Source organism: Triturus cristatus, chromosome 1_2, assembly GCF_964204655.1.
Source record: "Triturus cristatus chromosome 1_2, aTriCri1.1, whole genome shotgun sequence".
NCBI classification, from domain to species: Eukaryota; Metazoa; Chordata; class Amphibia; order Caudata; family Salamandridae; genus Triturus; species Triturus cristatus.
In genome coordinates, this window is record NC_140580.1 from 971,209,694 (window position 1) to 971,233,317 (window position 23,624).

At 42.8% G+C, this 23,624-nt stretch overlaps 1 protein-coding gene across 3 annotated transcripts in view; it reads left to right on the forward strand.

Annotated features, from left to right (window-relative positions):
• Positions 1 to 23,624, forward strand: part of FKBP15 (FKBP prolyl isomerase family member 15) — a 371,570-nt gene that overhangs the window by 251,642 nt on the left and 96,304 nt on the right. For all 3 annotated transcript variants that reach the window (XM_085610375.1, XM_085610359.1, XM_085610368.1), the window contains exons 21-22: positions 6,197 to 6,333; positions 9,842 to 9,997. In XM_085610375.1, coding sequence (XP_085466501.1) covers positions 6,197 to 6,333; positions 9,842 to 9,997 — 293 coding nt within the window. The remainder of the gene's footprint in view (positions 1 to 6,196; positions 6,334 to 9,841; positions 9,998 to 23,624) is intronic.

Consider the following 23,624-nt stretch of genomic DNA (forward strand, 5'->3'; position numbering starts at 1 on the left):
AGATAAAAGTATCCTCTGTGGAGGCCGCAAGCTCTACGTCAGTGACTAGAAGTGTGCTATTTCTCTTCACTGTACCCAATATACCCAATGATAAATGGGAATTTCACTCACAAGAATGTAAGAGGAACTAAAAGACAAGGCTGCAAAAGGAGGAAAGAGACTGCAATTTTATGGATGGCAGATGGGATCTAATATGAACTAATGTGCACTCTTTGAAATACCAGAAAATTCTTACCTAAGGCTACAATAACCCTTCCTTTATTTGGTTATCTTTGAGTTCAGAAGGTTAATCGTTTTGACTATAGTGAGTCGTGTTGGATAGATATAACAACTTTATATCTTAATCTTAGAGTGTCATGCATTGATATTAAAAGGAAACATTGGGAGGAGTAAACGTAAACTCTCCCACTGAGTTGTCGTGTCCACTGAGGTAGCAGATGAATAGGCAAGATGCTGGTCTCTGGGGATTTTGATGGACTGAGGGTCCTGGAGATAGAATCTCTTTAAATGCAGACAACCGCCTCCTCTTCATACAGCACAGCGAAATCACCATCCCAATAATTTATAACATTTTACAAGTCTCAAGATGCGTCAGGTCTCCAGGTAAAATGGGGTAAATCCGCATACATGCCGCTGGTAGGAGACCCACTGCAACACACCTATATTTAAAAAAAAAACTGGCCACCATCCACCTTCATATACCGTGCTTGATGGTCACTATTGACCGAGGACTAACCTGGAGCTCTGACGTTGCCCTGCTGCAGAGCAGAATACAGCTGGTGTAGAGATGCAATAACATACATACATACAAACATACAATGGTGTAATTATTTTCTTGGAAGCTTTTTTTGATTAGGTCACTTTGCATAGCAGATGTGCTCTGAGGAGTGGTGTGGTGGTGCTTGATTTGTGCACTTGAGGGCAAACTAGAGGTGATCAAGAAGGCACATTTAGATGGTTTCCCCGAATATTCCTGCCGTTGCCTCCCCTGGCAAACAAAAAATAATATTTGGAGGCTTTTAACTCTTTTTATTACATTTAGTCATATGTCATTCATGGTCTTATGAACACCCTAACATTTCTTATTCTCTTACATTTAGCCACTACAGATACCAACAATACAGAAGCTGCATCAAGCACCTGGCCACGTGTCCATAGTACCTTCATCAAGGTCGCTGTTCCACTGAGATAGACATTCGTATATCTCACACACTGAGGGCACCTGATATCTGGGAGGTCCCTCCATAACACCTCAATCTCACTCGAGAGAACCATTTCCCTTCCCGAGTCATACCTTTCCCTCCCATACCCCCCCCCCCCCCCTCCACTCCAAGGGGTTCAGTACCATCTTCAGCTCTGTGGGCACTTTACAAAACTCCGAGACACCTCTTCCCTCATTTTGGAGTGAGGGCCCTACATACCTCACTCACGCAGCAGTGACCTGGAAAAAGTAAGTCCCTGGCTTGCTTTCCAGGTCCTGGCTATCAGTTTCATGGCCAGGACGGGAGCTAGTACTCTGTTGCCTGCCTTTTTGTGGTGCAGGGTGGTTAAAACTTCCTAGGAGGCAAATCTCTGGTGTCACTTTCAATTCCCTACCCTGTCTAAATGAGAGACTATGTATCTCCTGTAATCACAGACATATGAAAAAAGGTTGGCTACAGTGACCCCCAGTCGTAGATCACCCCCGAACAAGCACTCCATTTTCCCAATAGACAAGTACATGTGATGCGTGAAATTAAACTGTGTGAACTTAAATCTTGTGTTCCAGGACACCTTTTGCGTAGAAGTCCGTATACCATACTTATCCGTGAGGGCAATACCTTGGTCACCCTCTGGCTTTATTAAATTCCTTCTGCACTGCCCCATTAAGCGTCCTATAAAACTAGGTGATCAGATGGCTACCATGCCCCTGTTGGCTGCAACACCCTGTGGGGGGAGGGGGCTATTGACATCCGCGTGCCAGAGGTTTGAGAACGGTCAAGTCAAGGCCTCTTAGTTCAGGAACTGTCCCGGGGAAGCCCATTTCTATTATTCGCTTATCCAGTGGCATAAGGGTACCCCCCACAAAACAATCACCTGCTGTGAGCAAACCGGCCTCTGTCCATTGTGCCAAGTGGTGTGCTGTGAAAAAAGAATCACAGCCCCTTTAAAGTAGTCTAACTAAAGGCAACGCTGGTGCATGCAGCGGGCACTGCTTAGTCAATTTGATGCATTTTATCCGACATTTGAGGGTCGCTAAAAGCAATATAGGCAGTTTCCGATAGGTGCACAGAGCAGATGTGCTACCAAAGCCCCTTGGTTTGGCTCACCTCCAATCACACCCATCTCCTCCACATAGATACCATACAATCAACGTCCTATCTATTGTATGTGTGCCCCCTGGTACTACCGGTCGTAATCTGGGATACATAAACCCCCTCCATATTCAGATTCCTGAGTATGCGCTAGGCCACCCTCTGTCTCTTTGGATCCCCGACCAACTCCCAAACCAGTGCGTCCAGCCCCCGAACCACTAAGTTGGTTTCCATACCAGTAATTCATAAATGGGTACAAAGATCTGGGCTTAATGATTATTTTTGTCCTGACTACCCTGGAAATAATAGGCAAAGCTCTCAGCCCACTTAGCCCTGCTCCAAGAAACTTTAGAGAGGAGCAGTACAGATTTTTTTTGTTGCAATACTTACTGTCCCAAATATTAAGAAAGGATGTTTGTCATATGTCAGTGTCAGAGTATGAGGATGGGCAAAGAGGAAATATGGTTGACGGTTCTGGGCACATTGAAGAGCTTCCACAATTTTAAGGGAATACATATCTTAATGAAGGCCACTCTTCAATCTGTGATCTGTTTTTCTCAAGAGTTGCAAACTTTATAAAGGAGAGCTCATTATTTCAGGATGTTTCAATCCAGTACTCAACCCCCAGCTAGATATGGTTCACACAAATCTATCCTCTGCACCTATGACACCAGAAACTTCAGTTTTGGCGATTCAGGATGTTGTGCTAAGTCTAGTGTATTCTATAACCCTTATTCACATGGTCCAAGAAGGGTACAAAATTGTTTCTCCTCTTGATTCCTATGCAGAGTTAGGCCCCTCATTGCAAACAAGGTTCTTTCTGACAGTGGTGCCTTGTTGGTAACATAACATCTGAAGAATGATAATGTTCACAAGGACATGCTTTAATATTTTGAAAACCTCCTCTTGAATGAGCCCATTCATTATTGGGCAAAATATGTCGGAAGCCAGTACTCAATAATTTGAGACCAATATGGTTTGTGGTATACTGTGTGAGGTCATCTGGAATGCAGCCAAGTTGGTTATAAAGTGGATATAATTAAATGGGGTGCAGCACTAAGTAAAGCTAATAAGGCCTTAAGCCCAGAATTAGATGGTAAATTTTCAGTCCTAGAGAAAAAAACCTGATTGCACAGCAGCTTCACGACATTTTACTGTATGGGAAAAATACTGTTCTGCTAATAGATTGTTGGTTTACAAACGTAAAAGGAGTCAAACCAGAAATCATATTAGTCATCAGAGCTGACGAGAAATCAGTTAACAAATCCCAAAAACTTGAATCTCTCAACTCATTTTCTCTGAATTCTAAGCTAGGATGGCATTGACGAGGATGAGGGAAAACGACTCCCCATCAGGCTCCCTAAGCTTGACAACAGCCTAGAAGGAAAATATAAAATACGATACTATTTTAAACAGTACCCAAGATAATAGTTTTATGGTTGTATTTATAAACCCATTAGATGTTCTTTTTAACTCCTTCCACGTCACAGTGACACACCACCTTACTGTCTAAACCGTGTAAGGACCTCACATTATGTTCTGCCTATAGATCAGTAGTATTTGTCAATTTTTGGTACAAAATTTATGCCAAAGTACTTAACACGTTTGGCAACATCTTTTCTTTATTAATTGACTTGGATGAAACAGTCTCATATAACCAGGACACAATATCACAGGAGATATTGACACAATAGATCACAACCAAAGTAAATCCATCCCTTTTTACATCTTGGGCTTGGGTGCTGACAAGTCATTAGTCACATCAACTGGTAATGGCTGAAATGTGCCCTAGAGAAATTTAGATGTAGACCCAATATATAATCTATCCTAAGATATAATCCCAAGTTTTTTTGGCCATCAACCAGATTCTGTGATTAATAACAATCTGGCAACTGGAAAGATATTAAAGAGTGCTTCTCGACACAGATTCTTACCACCATTTCTTACATTTGCTTGACCTAAAGAACCATATGATTAAATGCTTCATTAGAATTCATGCATAGATGAAGTTCAAACAGGAGCTTAGCATTACAAAATAGCTCTATTTGTGGGCAGTCATCTCTGTGTCAAGAGGAACCTTTAAAAAAATCTTCTGAAAATTCTGACGGATCACTAAAGCTTTCAAGAGAGCCAGGAATATTAAAGGAAATCAATACAAAAGTATGTTTAGATGATATTTGAACTGTACGGCTCTTTATCCCTCACATCCTCTAACCTTTGTTGAAGAGGTTGTGGGAGACTGGGCAAAAAGATTTCTATCTGGCAAATAAACTCAATCATCAGTTTTGGTACCAGTGTCTATCTGTGATTAAGAGATTTCCGTGCTCCAAATTTCTATACATTCTAGAATAATTTGTTTGGGAGATATAGGTGTAGAAGAAAAAAAGTAAATTAATCTAGATATAGCAAATACATCTCCCAACATCTATCAACCGCAGCACCCTCCTGTAATTAGATGGAGCCTCACTGCTTCCCGCCCTTGTAAGCCTGCTGTGCCACATGAAATAGACTGCTTTCTGGATAGAAATAACCACTGATTCATCACTGATTGGTACCATGTATCTGGGAATGAGTCCATCAGGGCCTCACAACTGATATTTATGAGAAACCTTTCTGTAATAGTTTGATATTTCTCAAGATTAATGCTTAGTTTTAGAATTTCTTCTTTTTTCATCACTAGGAGTTACTGCACCTCTCATCTTGTATATAGATAACCTTACGAGTGGGCATCCCCTTTGTATATGCTTTTTTTTGGAGCCCATCTGTTAATTTTTTCTTCTCTTTTTACCAAAGTTGTTTGGGAAACATCCTGAAATACAGTGATTTTGCTTCTCCTGCAGCTGACGCCCGAAATCTTGTGTGTTTCCATCATTATATATTTTTTCTATTGAAACAAGCTTTGGCAAATTCAACAGGGCGCAGCTCTACAAGTCTGAGCTGTTGGCTTTGCCAATGCTTTTTGGCAATGTAATGTGAACGCCTATATCAAGGCGAATATACAACCAGCAGTTTTGAAATGGCTTTTGTATTTAAGACGACGAATTCCAAGATGGTTTGCTGTTACACAAGCATGCCTCATAATGCAAGAATACATCTGCATGATTACTTGTGCATGAGTCTTGGCGCGTGATGGCCATTTTGTATTTACTGTTTATCATGGAGGACATTTGTGTTAGAATGTTGAATAAAAATGTTTAGAAGTTTTGTTAGTGTGTGCAGCAGCCCAGATGAAGGGATGGGGCTTATAATGGCTTTAAAAAAGGGGGAGGTATAAAACTGAACCTCGGTGGCCCGACCCAATTACTGGCACTGGTGACTCATTCATGCGAATAATTCAGTGCCATGATATCTGCTAAGATTCCATGGGTACACATTCAGAACAATGTTTTTTGGGGATGTACATAAGTTTTAAAAGGAGTGCCTGAGCTACCAATCAAGGAGCAGCTAGCTATGCCTGTTTCGCATCAGCGTTTTTGCACATACTTTTTTTTAATCGTTTCACAAGTCATTCTTCAACATAGGGTGAGGAGTGTGACCATAATCTTTTACCACGTAATTAGCATGTTGTGCTGTAAACGTTTTTTTGCAGTAGAAATTGCTTGCAAGAAAAAAGCAACTGGGAGATTCTTCTGCTGAAATTGTGTTTGCTGTTTGTGCAGAATGCACAAGCTTCACTGCTTAATGAAGATATGTACTGCATTTTCAATTATCTATGCATTTCTTGATTGTAGAGGTTTCAGTACTTTCATAGTATTATTTTGTTTGTGATAGTTAGAATTCACTCATCTCAGGTGTGAGGAGATTGGCCCCTATATTACATATTGTACTTACCCATTTCATTTTGTCCACCTTCCTTATTACAGCTTGGAAATTATTCTGTATTTTCTGTTTTCTTTTTGAAGAGCTCCAGGAGTCGTCGGAGCATGCTCAGTCCAAATTCAAAGCAGAGAAGCAAAGTCGCAGAGAACTAGATGTTAAGGTGACCACTCTGGAGGAGGAGGTGTTGGACCTACGAGTAGAGAAGGAGAATTTGGAAAAGGTGATTAAGACCAAAGCAGGGGAAGGAATCCACTGTAGATAAGAACTTCACTTCACCTCTGTCACTTTTACGCTGTTATTTTCTATGGCGGTCAACATGCAGAGTATGATGAGTCTGAGATATCCCGAATAGAAAGTAGCTATCGTCTTGACAAATATCTTTTGCAAACTCCTTGAAAGACCTCAATATTGGTATTTTTAATTCCGCAAAGGGCAATGCTTAGAAGCTAAAATATGCTATAATTATGCCCATCCTGAAGGAACTGCATACCAATTTCAGGTCTGGTCCTTCCTGACCAGTCTGTGTCCTTTAGATGCAGGTCATCAAGCAAGTTTGTTTTTACTTGAATGTCTACATCTCCACCATGAATTCTTGCCTGCCTTCCATCCTAGAACATCACCTGGAACAACAGTTCTGAATGTACAGGAACTACTTTCATCAAGGGACTGAGTTCAAATCTGAGCTCTACTATACAAGCAAATTACTTCTGCAATTGGTCCTTTTAAGAGCTTTTTCACATAAATGTGTCACACATATAATACAATCCCATAGCAAATCGCCCTGCTCCTGTGCCTAAGGCATCAAGTGGTCCCTTTGCTCAGCAGGCTATCTTTGATGGGCATCGTCGCTGTCCACACTTTCAGAACAAAACCATGGTGTACTGTTCCACTCTGAACTGAGCTTTATTTTTCAGGATCACAGCGCAGGTCCTCTTAGAACATACCGGTGCATTGGTGAAGTGAGAGTTTATCTCCGTGAACAGATGTGATCCCCTCTGCTCAAGCTTGTCCACAAAATGACTGTTCAGCAGCTTTCTATTAAACATGTGTGTGCACTTGTATATTTATATATATATATATATATTTACACACACACACACACATACACACACCCACACATACACACACCCACCCACACCCACACACACACACGTATCTTAAATTAAATTAGGCATTGCCAAGCTGTTTTGAGAAGTCTTTCAACATCTTTGAGTAATATGAGGCGCCCCTTCTAATCCTCTCCACAGATACTCTTAGCTAAACCCAACCACAACTGCTAAAACGACCAATGGCTTTGGCCTGCTGAAGTTTAGTATCCAATCTCCATCTTTCAACATCTGACTAACGTCCTGTCAGAAGTCCTACAGCCTGGACAGACTTCTTCAGAACCACTGCTTTCTTTTAATGGAGTCCTGACATACTAACTAAACTACACTAGTCAAGCCTGGCTCATGTTAACTAGTCAACACGTGGGTTGCCAAGCAACACAGACCTGCTCCTGTAACCCACCCTTCTTAATGCAATACTCTGCGCCTGTAAATTTGGTGGTCCAGGTGTCGACAAGTAGACTCAACCCTAACTCATTCCCTACTATGCAAATGTGTGGATGCATTTGAAAAGAGAATGCTCTCATCATCCAGCCTCACCATCTGCTCTGTAAACGTGTGTTGCCTTCTGGGACGCTATTCACATGCGTTGTGGGAAATTGTGAATTTTCAGTGCAACAATGCTGTTGTGGTAGCTGGGCACTTTACAACTCTAGTTTCATTCATACATTCGTTTTTTCATTCATTCAAAATACAATACGTGCATCATGAAAACATCAACAGATAAAGATCCTTCCCTTTCCTTACGCAAATTAGTATCAAAATGTGTAAAAGAAAATATGAGGTTCAAGAACATCACTGAAACGTGTTCAAACTATTTTTAGTTAATTTCTAAAATAAGATTGAATTCTCAAGAATACTTCAAACACACTTCCAAAACAAAAACTTAAATGTCCAAGGTTTTCACAAGGTCAGGTAACAAGGTCCTGGTGGCAGCAATATAGTAAGCAAGGATACCGTGTACCACAGAGAAACTTAGGGCCAGATGTATTAAGAATGAATTTGTTATAAGTGGTTACAAATTGTGCACCAACTTTTACTGAATCGGTTCTGTTTTTGCAAATTGACCTTTGTACTAATAGGTTGATTTTCCAAAACCCAATACATAGTGGGTTGTAATTTGATCTACTCATGAATATTAAAATAGGTTGTAATTTGCGACCCTTTAAGAATCGCAGGTTTCACAGGCATGGTAGTCTATTAAGGTCCGCAGACAACCATGTCTGTGATTGCTTTTAAAGCAAAATGGAATGTGTTTCAAAAACAATTGAAAGTTGTAAAATGTTTTAAGAGTAGGCAGTGGTCCATAGGACTACTGCCTACTCTTTAAAAAAAATTAAAAAAAATAGTTTGCCAGCATTCACAAAGATGAAGGGGTCCTTGAGACCCGGTCCCGTTTGTGAATAGGTTACTGCTATATTTGTATAGTCATTAAAATATGAATGCTTTTTAACAGAATATCTTACATTAATACATCCCATTCTGAATTGTTATTTGGAAGGGATGCTCTAAACATACCCCTCCCAAATACTGATTCAATATTTGGTGGCAAACCCAAATTTCGGCGCGGTAATGTGTTATTGAATCGCAATTTGAGTTTCATACCTAAAAAAGCCTTTTTGTGGTCTCAAACAGCCCAATTCTGTGAATCACACCTTTTGCAAATGTAAAAAAGCTTTGTACATCTAGCCCTTATACTCTTAACTTCAAACTGGCCCCCACGATTTGGCAAATATTGTGAAAGTTTTGAGGCTTCATTGGAAATATAGTTACCTGATTTGCACTCAAGCACCTTGTTTAATGTGCCTTCAAAAGATGCAAAATCTTTCTCCAAGCAGTGGCACCGTTCCACTGTACTGCCAGCCTCACTTTCCTCAGAATGCATGTGAAACCTATGAGATCGAGGTGTTGCATTTGTGTGCCCACTGAGCACATAAATGTAAGTGGAGGCCCAAATCCTTAGCACAACGAATCCATTTTTTGATAACAAAGTGGCCTGTACTGTTAGGCTAGAGCGTGGCCCATTTGTGGTGAAAATTATGTGGCACAAAATGTTGAACATGATCCTGATGGCTCCCCTGCATGCTCTTTGCCAATTTGTGCTTTGGTAGGCCATTCAGAAGCGAAGAAATATGACCCAGTCGATGTCAGCCAGTGGTATCATGATGGAGCAGCTGCTACCCCTGTCCTGCCCTTTGATACCTTGTCACTGCCTTTGCTGCTCTTTGTCTTGGGGTTTCTGAAGACAGAAGCAGGAACAGAAAGTAAGAACAGTTCTATGAGCCATCTTTACCTTCTTTAGTTTCCCACTCTTTGTTTTTTCCCTACATTCCTAACAGAAAATAGGAGGCTGATGAAGGGCAAAGAATGGGACTGTCTGTGAACCCTGTGATGACATGACGAATTGGAATATGTGTGATGTCATTTTTGCTACCGAAGGCATGTTTGGTGTTTCAGAGTCCATAAACAGACCTAGTTTGTTGCTACCTATTTTTGTTATTTGTAATGTATGGAGCTGCCCTCTAATCTATTGCTTATAGCGAGAGTTTGATTCTAGAAATGTGTGGGCTGTTTTTTGCACTTTTATGGTTCAATTTACTATTTGTTTATTTTAAATAAAAGAACCTTGCAGAGAGAAAGAAAAAATCACAGCTAGAGCGGCAGCAGGCTGAGGAAGAAATGGAAGAGATTCGCAAGTCCTACCAGCAAGAGCTGGAAAAGTTGAGGCATCACCTGAAGAAGGCCCGGACCTCAACTGATGAGGTTGCTGCGGAGCAGGTGAGCTTGGACCAAAACAACTCAGATTACAAAAATTGTCATGACCAAAGTGGTACATTGAGTAGGTATTACAATCCTGGTAGAACTAATACCTGGAACATCAATGATGTTATAATGTACCCTTTCCAGATATCCTTATTGTTGAAGGAACAGGTTATAAGTAGGTGTTGTTTCTCAATGAGGGTAGGTACCTATGCTAATTGCGTCATTAATTAAATGGGCCAACATAAATGTCTCTTTAGCAGTAGCAGAAATATCTGAACAGAAAAGTTGAAAATGATTTAGAAAATGTAGATAATTTTAAGCATAAAGGTGGAAAAAGGTTTAGGCTCTTCTGAATCTTTCTCTGGGTTGCCATATTATTCATGGAAAAAGTTGGGGTTGACATCGCAGAAGCCCCTTCAGCGACTACCCTCCGAGAGGAAATCACAACTGATGCAAGGGAAACTGGTGATCCAGAAGCTGTTGAGATTCTGCAATTGATTAATCTTTAGAAGAAGTAAGGCTCTTTTGGATCATGAGACCTGTAGTTGTCAATTTTTTCAGTAGCCCCTAATGGATGAGCAGGCAGATCTATATCAGGATCCAAAGATTTTGAGGCTTGGCAAACTGTCGAGTTCTCTGAAATAGGTTAATAAATTGCAGTGATAAGCCAGGAAGAATTGCAGCTTTAAAAATTAACTCCCTCCCCAAAATTTTATATTCTCCATCCGCCTTAAATAAACTTTAATACTGCAAAAAGAAGTGAATAGATTTGATTGGGGAGCTCACAAACAATGTATGCATCACAGATTGACATACAGACACCCATAGAAAGGCGGGCTGGGAATTCCCAATATCACAGAATACTATCCATCTGCCCAACGGAGGTACATGGTGGAGTGGGGGAGGCAGATGTCTGAGAAACATCGGTGTTTCCTGGATCATCTAGTTGCAGGTACACATATATGGTAAAATTCTGTGGCTGCACTGGAGACATAGGGCCTGGGGGTTGTGCTCTTATCCAATAAACCAACCCACCTTGGCCGTCTGGATTAAAATCACAGAAAAAAAGACTTGACTACGTTTCTATTGACGCTATTGCCAGTAATATCAAATACAAACTTCACTCGCGCTATGTCTAGGGATAATTTCCAGGACTGGTAAAATGCAGGTTGTAAGTGAGCGGTTAATCTATTGTATGCAACAGGTATTTTTCCCTTTGAACAGCCAAGACCAGGCTTCCCTGCCAGGGCCGGCTTTAGCATTGATGGCGCCCGGTGCGACAATCTTTGTTGTCGCCCCCTGTGACCTTCTCCAAGGATCCTCTCACTGCCACTCTCCAACGGTGTCCCTTATCACTTCCTAGACCCTCTCACACTTTCAGCGCTACTCACTGCAATGTAGGGTGTCAAAACATTACACACACACATAATATAATATATAATATAAAGAGACCATGAATGGCACAGCTGTGGCAAATTGACTCCCCCATCCTCATTATCTTTACATTAAGAAATTCTATTATCCATGAAATCCCTGACCGCTGGTAAAGCAGCAGGTGTAGATGGAATCCCCACAGAGTTTTTTCTTGAGTTTGCAGAACAAATGAAAACTATCACAACTTTTTAAGTCCATACTTCAGGGAGGAAACCCACCACCGTCTTGGTCACTAGCAAAAATTATGATCTTCCTGAAGAAAAAGAAAAATCCGTTGGAAATGGGCTCGTATCGCCCAATAACCCTGATTAATGGAGACTCAAAAATGTACTCCAAACTCCTTGCAGGGCGATTAGCACCTATAATTCATAAAATTGTATCAGTCCGACAACACGGATTTATCCCTGGCAGATCAACAAGTGACCATATACAGAGAGCTATCTCTTTATTTGACTATGCAGAAACTACAGGAGACCCTATGGCCCTTATTCTTCTGGATGCAGAAAAGGCGTTCGATAGGGTCTGCTGGAAGTTTTTATGGGCAGCAATGTCAGATCGGGGATTAACGAAGGGATTTATCAAAGCTATCCAAGGACTATATGTCAATCCAAGGGCTAACGTCGTGATAAACGGGAGTATGTCCGAGAACTTCATGATCACGAGGGGAACTAGACAGGGGTGTCCCTGCTCGCCTCTCTTATTCGCGATATACATTGATCAATTTATACGCAAACTTGATAGCCATCCTTGCGTGCCTTCTATTATGATCAACAATTATGAAACCAAAGTCCTAGCTTACGCAGACGATATAGCTTTAGTTACCACCAACCCCAAGGAGGCAATCAAGATGGTTGAGGAGGAAGCAACACGATTCGGCAAAACTTCCGGTTGTAAACTGAATACGGGGAAAACTCAAATAATTATAAATGACAAAGTGGAGATGGAGGACGATAGAGTTGTGGAACACGCTACTTATCTAGGTGTCAATATAAGCGCCAAGGTAGACAAAATTGTACAGATAAACCTCGACCCACTAATAGGGTGCACCAGAAAAGACTTAATTAGATTGGATAATCTACACTTAACTATTGGTGGTAGGTGCAATCTGATTAAAATGCTGATCCTACCTAAATTTTTATACTTCTTCAGAACAATTTGTCTTGAGTTTTCCCCGTATTACTTTAAAAACATCGAATCTCTGTTCTCTAGATTTATTTGGGAATTTAAGAAACCACGAAGGGCACTAAAATGGATTATGCTACCAAAAGAAAGAGGAGGGTTAGCGTTGCCCAACTTCAGGATCTATTATTGGGCAACAGTGGCCAAATACTGTACAAACCTGATAGATATCGAGCCGAGTAATTGTGCGATCCCGACCCCACAGGAAATGGTTTTAGGAGATAGAAGTAAAGGGTGTTTATGGCGACATATTGATGACAACTTTTTTAAGAAAACTAAACTCAAGACTATTTGGGGAATTTGGAAAGTTTGGAGCAATATCCGTAAACTCCTAGGGTTGGGACGCTTCTCATGCTATACTCCAATTAGCGGCAACTCCGATCTCTCTGAGACATTTCATGATGGTTATATGTCTAGGTGGGTTAGGGCAGGGATTACCCAACTTGGTTGCTTCTATATCGAAAACCGATTGAAAAGTTTCTCAGAGCTTCGTAATGACTATAATGTTAGCAATAGGGATTTTTTTAAGTGCTTACAGGTTAGGGATTTCTTGTCAAAGAAAATGGGGGGGGGGGGGCGCTGTAATTTCCAAAATATCGTAGCAATAGATAAATTACGTTCGGAAACTACCCCTAGAATCGGGGTAATATATAAGGACCTTTATTAGTACTCTCCCGGATGATCTTGATAAACATCTTATTAGATGGCAGACTAACCTATCCGTACAGCGAGCAATACCTGAGCGAGCGCTAGAGCTTGCACAAACATTGCTAATGTCAATAAAATTGCAAGCCCAATTCTACAAAACATTTTGTGCGCTTTACTACACACCGTATAAAATGGGCAAATGGGCCAGCGGCTTGGGAACTGCTTGTCCACGCTGTTCATTGGCGGCAGCTAATGATATTCACATGTTCGCCACGTGCTCATCACTTACTAACCTTAGGATAGAAGTTTCTAAGTTCATTTTGGATTTATTTCAGGTAGAAATTACTATCTCCAGTGAAGAAATGATCTTAGGAGTGGCTGCAACTGAGCGCCCAATATACCAAGAGGGGCTGATTTTTGTAGCAATGGCGGCTCTTAGATTGTGTATAGCCACCGCATGGCTTGATCCTCAACCGCCATCTTCCACACAATGGAGGGCTAGATTACTTGCCATATGTAGCGTGGAGGTGGCCATATATAAGAACAAGGGATCTAGGAAAAAACAAAGAGGGATGATGATTTGGGAACCATTGCTACTCTGGATAGAAGACCACAGTTAAGGGTAATATATTTAAGGGAATTACCCTAAGGAGAAAGCGGATGTGTGAATCTCTTTCTCTTTGTTCCTTTTTTTCTTCTCCTTTTTAGGTCTCGCTGGCGTTGCAGCGCGAAGCGCTGCCGCCAACGAGTACTATTGTTGCCTACTTGCCTCCCAAGGGAGACAGACCGGGGCACGCGCAGAGATCGGGGTCTGTGGACGCGCTTCTGAGAAGCGCAGACGCACACGCCCCCAAGCGCACGCGCGCCACGCTCCGCCGACTGCCGGGCTTGTTTTGTTAGGCACGGGGAGATTAAGTACTCTGACAGTCTCTCGCACCTGCAGACAGTGTGTGCCTCGCGCGCCCCCGTCTCTCTCCCACCTCTGTCCCTCCAGCGCAGCTTGCGCCTTCGGCCTCTCGTGCTCCTTCTCCTGCTGCGTCATGGCGCGCTCCCTCCCAGACCAGCAATCACGTGTGTTTCGAGAGCGGCGCCGTCCTTTCACACCTACGGCCGCCCGCCTTGAATACGTGTGTTTCGAGAGCGGCGCCGTCCTCTCACACCTACGGCCGCCCACCTTGAATACGATATTAATTCTACCTTTGCCGGAGGGGGTTCTCGGCTTGGCACCTCTGCTCGCTTACCTGCACCTCTATGCCGTAGCCCAGGTAGACGGTGATGCTGTAAGTACAGTCCAGGCCTCCGTAGTACGCAGTGCCAGAATAATCTGGAGACTCGATGTAGCCCTCCGGGTCCGTGATGTTGTTATTACAGAGAACTAAAGAGAAGGCAGAAGGACAACCGTAAGTTAATGTTTCCCACTGTCTTCGCCGACTTCATATTCTCACCCTGGGCCCTGCACATCTCTCTTGGTGCATGACTCTCTCCCTGGACACAGTGCCATTCCCCGTGGCATCGCGCTTTCCCCAAGGCAGCTGCAACTCCCTTGAGATAGTCGGGTACCTTCGTCCTCGGCACAGTGCTATCTTCCGGTCCATAGCATCTTATTATTTCTGTCCCTTTGACCACATACTGTCTGTCTCACTTGACACCGGACAGTCTCAAAATGGAAAGTACTATATGACGGGGCACAACATGCAGCCAGGAAGCTTTTTAAGGTGTCATTGGCACAGTGCAGCCTTCCTGGTCACCTGCTGATCATGTTGGCACACTGATATCTCAGTTGGCACAGTTTTGCAGCATGGGCCCTGCATGTCTTCACAGTCTCGGTAGGCAAAAGAAAGACAGTTGGGGTACGGAACTATCGCCGTGCTCACTCTATAACCTCCTTACGTACAGATTACGTCGCACTCTTTCTGTTATTTGCAAATGAAATAATCGGTTTGAGACTGCAAGCATGTCCCCGCCCTCAGACTGTGGCCTGTTCTACCATGAACTGATGGGTGGGACCAGAGTAGAGTCAGATGCTTCCACTGCTTTCCACATGGAGTGAGAGGGGGGGGGGGGGTGTAACACTCACTTCAATATCCCACTCATTTATTGTCTTTGTTAGTTTGCAGGTTGAGCCACTGGCTGAATTTGCTGCAGACGTGGCTGTCACTCTTACCGGGGGTGTGGACTGTGGTGATAGTGGTGGTGGTGATCAGAGTGGTGGTGGTTTCCTCATCGGCCTCTGGTATGAAACTCGTTGGCCCCGCCCATCCATCGGTTGGTGCCTCTGCCTCCTGGGGTTGGCCCGGTGGTAGGGACCCTGACGGCCTCCAGTTGGTTGCATCTGGCTCCTCTGCTGCTGGACGTGGCACAGTTGGTGTCACTGCAGTGACTGGTGGTGTGGTCAGGAAGTCAGCCGGCGGAGAGGTGACAACATCGTCAGGCGGCTGACCATCCGGTATCGCAGGGGCCATCAACACCGTGGTCAGAATACTGGTTATATCTGTTCCTGCCACCGCCGGCCTCCGGTACACAGGTAGTGCCTGAGTGGGATTTGTGGTGGTGCCTGCAACACAGAAAAGTGACATTACTGCGTATGTCCCTTTACAGCAAAGCATCCCCTCTCTCCTTCTCTGTTACTAGCTATTGTCTGTTGTTGATTTTCTCCATCACTATCACATCCTTCATCATTCTTTTCCACTGACTCTACCTTCTATCTTGCTTCTCACTCCCTCTCATAACGGTGTGCTATTCAACCGCTACCTTTCCTCTCCCTCCCTCCTCACCCACTATCTCTCCTCACCACTCTCTCATATTTCTCCTCCTCAGTCCTTTCATCCTTCAAAAGATGCCACTTCCTTTCTTTGCTATTCTATTCCATGTTTTTTTCTACTGTCCATTTCTATTCTGTTCACACTTCTGTGATTGCCCTCTCTCTCTTACTTCTCACCACTCTGGGCATTTGATCCTGTTACTATGTGTTACCATTCCTTAAGTCTCGAACTCGGTGACCTCATCAAGTCAATCCTTAGTGGTGGTATCAGGAAGGCACTAGCCCGCTGGTGAACAGTTTATTTGAGGACTACCCTAAACATTTGAGTCATGTCTGGTTGTTCAGATAAACTGTGATGGCGGAATCGTGTTCCTTTTTCTTCTGAAGGATTCTCAGAATTGTACCATGATTGCAACTTTGTTTCATTTTATGCAAATGAAAGGTGTCCCACCTCCAGTGTAGGGAGGGTCTAAATTACAGGGCAAAGTCTCACTTCCATTGAAGGACGAAGTGGTTAGAACAGGAATATTAAATATTGTTCCATGTGGCAATAGCAAATGTATGATCACATGAAGGACATTTGGGAGCAGGTTGTAGGGCAAAGCTAGCCAAGTGTGCTAAAAAATGACTGGAACCACTGGGCATGTAAAACACGTAGATTCATTGCGTGCAAATTGAACCCATGAGAATATCCAAAAAAAAGTGAGGGTACAAAAATGAGATAGGGCTCTTTTCCCTCAGGAGGAGGATAATGACATAAAACTAAGAATTATGACTTTCCCTAATTACGAATGAGGAAGGAGAAATTAAAAATGTATGAGACCCAAAGGATTAAGAGTTATGATTTTTCCTAACTGGAAAAGGTGCGGAAGGGAAATTAAATAGGTATAGAGAAAGCCTTTCAAACATGCTAACTTACCACACAAACAACTAATATGAGAAGTTGAAAATCTTAGAGGAGAGTTAAAAAAGCAATTGCCTACTGAACAAATTGAAAATGACCTTATGGAACTGGATACAAAGTTTTTTAAGGAACAAAATATAAGGAAACAATCGGGACCCGATTCACACAGGGACTTACATGTAGTAAAGTTACGAGTGTGGAGTCTCTGCATGGTGCACGGTACACAGTACGCCCTGTGGAGATTCTGCCCCGAGTGCGGAGAGTCCACACTCGTAACTTTACTGTGCGTAAGTCCCTTTGTGAATCAAGCCCAGTAAGTTTAATAGAAATTGTACTGATTATGCTAGAGGACGTGCATATACATGTTCTCGAAAATACAATAATCTGGATGGAGATCATAAGGCTGTTGTGCAACAAATTGCACAGGCAGTCACCACGAGTTCTTCAGAAATAGAATTGCAACCTGTAGAGGGAAAATCTGAAGAGCGACAGGTTAATCGCAGTGTTTTTTTAAGATAAGTAACAGAGTGGCGTTACTGAGACTAGGTGGGGCTGGTGCTACAGCTGCAACTGTTCCTGGTCTGCCCTGTGAGGCCCCACCATGAGGCTGCAGCAACAGCCAAACAGTCACTTCTGCATTGCACGTGCTAGCCAGCAGCACTAGCAGCAGCTACATTCTTCTGGGAGCACTGCAGTGACTGGTGTGCTGAAGGGGACACCCAGACCGGTACTGTCTGGGCAGGAAAGAGGGTACTGGACGCACCCCGCAGGAGCTGCATAGCTTCCAGATTCTGACTACTGTAACCCACTGTTTGACATAAAATGTTAGGCAAGCAATGGGCTCCACATGCCAAATTATAGAACAAAAATGTCTACTTTTTTTTTTTTTACTTGATTACCCTCATATTTTGGTTACCCTACGTTTTTCTCATAGACCCTTTAGTTTTATGTCCATCTTTTCTTCTACTTCTTCTTTGCCTTGTAATCCTAGATCAGAGACAATGGCTCTCTATTTTGATAGAGCATACACACTTTCGCTTTCTCCCCCTTTGCCTTCTCACATTCTTTTGTATCCTTTTTGTTAGGTCTCGCCTGCGAATTCAGCGCATGCGCTGATTCGGCGAGATCTATTGTCGTTGCTTTTGTGCCCGTGTTCTGTGGAAGCGGGGTTGGTGTCCGCCCTGTCGGCATTAGGCCCCACCCTGCCTGCATATTTTGCAAGCGTTGTTGCTCGTTTATTATTTGTGTATGGTCGCTTTCAGTTTCATGGCGAGCGAGGTTTTCTATGTATGCAGCTCGCTGTATTTACCTTAAAGTATTTTTTTACATATAAAGCGCCCCATGCCGCGCTGTCACTTAAATATGCTCCTCTTCCCCCGCTGCACGCACGACACGCAAAGCGTACGCCGTGTAATTTCAAGAAATCTGCCGGCGCCATTGTTGTTATTGTCCCAGGATCTGTGTCCGAAGGACACAGCAGCCTGTGTGTGTTCGGAGGTGGTGGGACCGTGCATTGACAGCGTGTCTCGTTGAGGTGAGGACTGTTCACAAAGCTGGCAAGCATATGAAGACATTCTTTCACACGAAAAGTGGAATCATCATTCAGTCTTTCTTATGGATGGATTTGAACTCTTGGACATTTAAGTTAAATAACACTTTTCCAAGTACAAGAGGCCTGTTTCAGGTTTCACGCACATTCCCTTCAATTGCATCAGAAAAATATTGACTTTCTTCATTTAGTTCCTCTTTGCATCTTTGTTAACTCGTCCATTCCCTAACCGTGCTGCACATGCATTGATTCTTTTTGTTTGTGTGTATAGGCTTTCCTGTGTGTTTTCTGCAATGTGATTCAATGCCAGTCTTCCACCCGCCCAGAGCGCTGGTTCATTCCTCAAGCCACTCTGCAACGAATCTCAGGGGGCGGCAATTCACGAACTACCAAATAAGGGTTGCTACTTTATTTATAAAAAAAAAAACTTCGCATTGTCAAGTATGTATTTATAGATAAATGGCGCTCTATGCTGACAGCATTGAAATACGTCAGTGGCGAAGCAGTATGCTTCTCAGCAGGTGTTCCGAGGGATGTTCGAAAATGTCGGCCGAATTTCCCATTCGTTTTGTATTTTTTATATCTGCCAAGAGGAAGTAGAGTTGCTCAGAGGGCAAAAAAAAAAAAACTAAACCCAAAATTGTTACTTTTAAAAGCGCAGTGATGAGGCAGTGGACGCTATACCTACCTTTATGCTAATTCCATTAAAGTAGCGACATTGCCTGGGCGCTGGCAGTGCACTTGAAGCTACTTTACCAGCAAGGTAGTCTGTGTGTAGTGCTTCATTGCACTGTCCTCCTGGCACTGCAGTTTAGCTGGCAGTTGCCACACACTAGTTCTCCTGCTGAAGAACTTGCTTTCACGCATTGTCAGGAGCCAGCCACTATAATCAACTTATTGCAATTACCACTAAGGTCATATGTTGTTAGACCCCTGGTAGTGCTGGATACAGCACAAATATTCATTAATCTTTGAGCTCCTCACTGTGTAGAATGAGGAATATGTTCCTGCGGAGTATCTACCTGCACGCTTCCTGTGAAAAACCAAAGAAACAGGCGAGGCTGGACTGGGGAACCAAAACACAGCCCTGGGAAAAATCCCTTCCCTTCCACTAGGGATGTTGATTCACATATATGCTTGGGGTAGGGACAGTAACATCACGTGCCCTTTTCACCCCGGCAGATGACATGACAGGAACTGACATCAAATGAACTTTGCCCCTGTTGACTTCACAGAAAATGATCTTTGACTCTTGGCATTACTGGAAGCAAAGTAAATGAAGTTAAAAGATTTGCACTAAGTAAGCATAAGAAAAGGGATACTAAAAATAATAATAATCCACATTTGTAAAGCGCAAACAATCACCCGTAAGGGTCTCTAGGCGCTGGGGGCCGTCGGGAAGATTAAGCAAGCTTTTGCCCAGAGTCACATGGTGCTGGGGTAATCTGCCGCCGGCGCCGAGGATCGAACCGTGATCCCCAGATTCCGGAGTCAGTTGCTTTGGCCGCGGCGCCACACCTCTTCTACTGAAGTATATACATGTGAATTTTATTTTTGTAATCGGAGGTTGTTTTCATAATATGCCGGGGCACAGCCACATAAAGCCAGGAAAAGAACCTTCATAGATCATAGGAACAGCCATCATAGCACATCGTATTCCTAAGTATTGCTTCAAACGCTCTGGCACATCCTCTCATATCCACCTATAGCCATCATTTCCTAACCAAAACAATGGCATGCCTAGCCACAATCATAATATGCAAAGCATGGCCTCATATGAAGATATACAGCCCCAAAGGCCAAGGCAGAACTACCATATGGTAAGGCAAACAAAGCCAATATACGCCCATGGCTAACCCCACATGCCTGTCTCGTAAGAGCATCGTCACAATTCAACATAACCTCTCTATGGGCAGTACACAAGTGCAGTCTCTCCTGATCAGAAGCAATCTATACACACACTGAACAAACCCTGCATCAGAAATTCATACATTACTTGTATACACAGATTCCAATATTTTGTCCTTTTTCTGTCACAATCGCCCGGACATCTATTCTGGGAAGAAGAAGTTTAGTTGTTAAATGATTCATGTGACATATACCTAGCTAATAAATGATAACCATAATTGTTGTGTTTGATATACAGTAAAATAATGCCATATAGTCCCAGGAGTGTTTGATCTATTTCAGATTTTATAGAACAACCTCTGACCTGATAACGGAATTACATTTAGATTAATTCATTGTAGTTTTTGTAGTGATCATAAAAACATGGGCCCAATGTGGCCTGCCTGGAGCTGTGTTGGACACATCCATCTATACCAAATATGTTAGCCAAGTATGCAGCACATACCACAAACCAAGTTGCTTCTTGGAACTTTATTAATAGGTTATATTCACAGAACACATTTAATTATTTTTTAAATCTGTGCGTAATTAGATGCTACTTGCTTGTTTGAACCTTGTGCACAACAAAGCATGTCTCTCGTTTTTGCATCTCCTGTGTATGGGAATCTAGCTCTCTGGCAATTGCAAGCATTAAGCCATATTTCATGTGTGCACATGCACTGCCCATGTCTCATATGTGTGCCCATAGATCATTCTCCCATCTGTGTGCACCAAGCTACACCTTGCCTGTGTGCACCTAACCTCTTCTCACCTGCATACACCTTGTCCCTTTTACCTGTGTGCAGCCATTCATATCCCCTGCATCCACTAATACCTCTTACTAATATGCACCTTATGTTCCTGCACTCATTTGCACCTTCCCTTTACCTCCGTACATTGCTTGCTCTCACATATGTGCATTTAGCCCCAGTTGCCTGTTTGCACACTGGCAACCTCAGCTACTTGAGATTTCTGGGGTCATCTGGGGTCATCTAGGCCCATCTCTCATTTAGCCCCATTTCTCCCCTGTGCACGTAACACCACTGTCACCTGCACGAACTTTGCTTCATTCACTATTGTACCCCTAACCTTTCAAAATACAATACGTTTTTGACATTGTGTTGAAGAAAGCTGGAACAGTACTACCAGGCAATTGCCAAACATGTTTAATGCATCTTTCCTTTCAGACTATTTAAAAAAAAAAATCTTTATTGATTTTTAAACATCATATCTAAATGGTGTACAAGAGTCATGAATAGGCACTGTTGCATTTCATGTAACTTCAGCAGCCCAGTACATACCAGAACTACGTCAATGTAAGCGAGTGATAACAAAGTACAAGCATACAAAAGAATGGCGCGAGTCGTAGCAGCGAAATGCAGGGACATTTTAAGTCGCTGCTATGTGCCCTGCCCACCAGAAGGGTAGATAGGAAAGTATAACGATAAAACCAATACTACAACTATAGTAACCACTGATTGGAGGTAACATGGGGTGGAGTGTATCAGGGGTGAGAGTGTGTAGGAGAATTGTAGTTTGTATCAGCGACATGTGGCCATTGGGGTGAGCGGGAGATGGGGTGAAGAAAAGAAGGGTAAGGCGCAAGGGCCTTGCGATGACATGCAGGGGTGTTGCGTTGGTAACAATGTGTTGTTAAATCAGGAGCCTGTTGTGTCTGCTATCTGCACCACTCACCATGTCTCCACATCTAGTAGCGCTCTAGGAAGGATGTGGCCTAATGGCGAGAGCGGTCGACCTCGAAGCTGTGGAACCGGGTTCAAGTCTGGTGGGACGCTCAACATCCTGTGATTCTGGGCAAATCACTTAATCTCCCCCTGCCTAAGAAAATGAATGTGTCCTTCTGCAACACAACCGTTGCTCATGTAAAGCGCTCTGATGCCTTCAGGTCGAATTCTTGCTATATAAAAACTTCAACAACAACAAGCATTTTCAATGCAATAGGTCTCGCATTTATGCAAGTTTAAGCTATTGGCATTGTAAATAACAATGCCTTTTATTTATGTTTCAAAAACCAAAAGATAAAAAAAAGCCATTGTCATTTATAATGCCAATAGCAGAAACTCGCGTAAATGCGAGACCTGTTGCATTGCAAATGCTTGTTGTTTTTTCTGGGCTATCAAATCTGCACACTGCGAGAGTCTACTTCTTTAACGTATATACTAAAGGTGGTTCAACCGAAGGTGTTTCTTGATCTTGGTCTCCTAGGGGGGGGGGGGTATGTATTGTATTAAAATGTCAAATGTGAATAAAAACTATTTAAAAAAAAAAAAAGAAAGAAATGTAAAGAAGGCAATCTGGGAAAGTTCTCTACTCACAATGGCAAACACTAAACAGAGTAATTACGTGTGTACACGCATTAAACTGTAATGAAACTGAATGGCCTACACAAGAACGTACACCAGCACTCTCACCCAGAGGCATGCACTCACATACAAGTGTACAGTCATACACAGAGGCCTATTCTGACGCACTAGTTCAGTATTTAAGACAGCCAGGCAATTAGTATATACTTTACCATCAGCCGTAACCGTGTATAGCACAGAAGCCTCCAAAGGAGCATTCAAGCACTACAGATTAAAGTGTTATGTCAAATCCAGTAAGGAGAGTGACGTTCTCAACGTTTTCATAAACACCATCAACTCAGGATGAGGTTTGTAAGCCTCTGAACAAATGAACTGGCGGTGCACATCGATTTAGAGGAACGCAGTGCACTTAGATATAATTTCTACATAGATACACATATCTCAGAAACATACATGAACACTGATTTGCATAATCATAGAGCCACACACAAAGCATGATGGAATACATGTACATGAGGGCACATCATAACACACTCAACCACACAACTTCAAAAGGGATTTCCCTTTATCTAATTACACAACATAAGTAAACAGATGTTCCAAGACCTATAGCTAGGCCTTACAATGATTTACTCATCTGCAATGGCCTGCAGTAAGGACTTATTTTTAACGTAATTTCCGTTCACTCAGGAAACCATAATTCCCAGCAGGTATTACTCCGGAAGATGGCGGCACTGGAAACCCATACTGGCGCAGAGTGCTGCCCTACAGGGAAAAGGGGCGGTTTACAGGTGGGCTGGGGAAGAGTCAGAAAACAAACAAAGTTCCCAATGGCAGTCAACGCAGTATTCCCTTAATGTTCATCATTGCGCAATTTCTACATTCCAAAAGACCAAAATGCATGTCAGGACACCTGTTTTTTAATTTGCCACCCTGATCTGTTGCATATGCTGTAA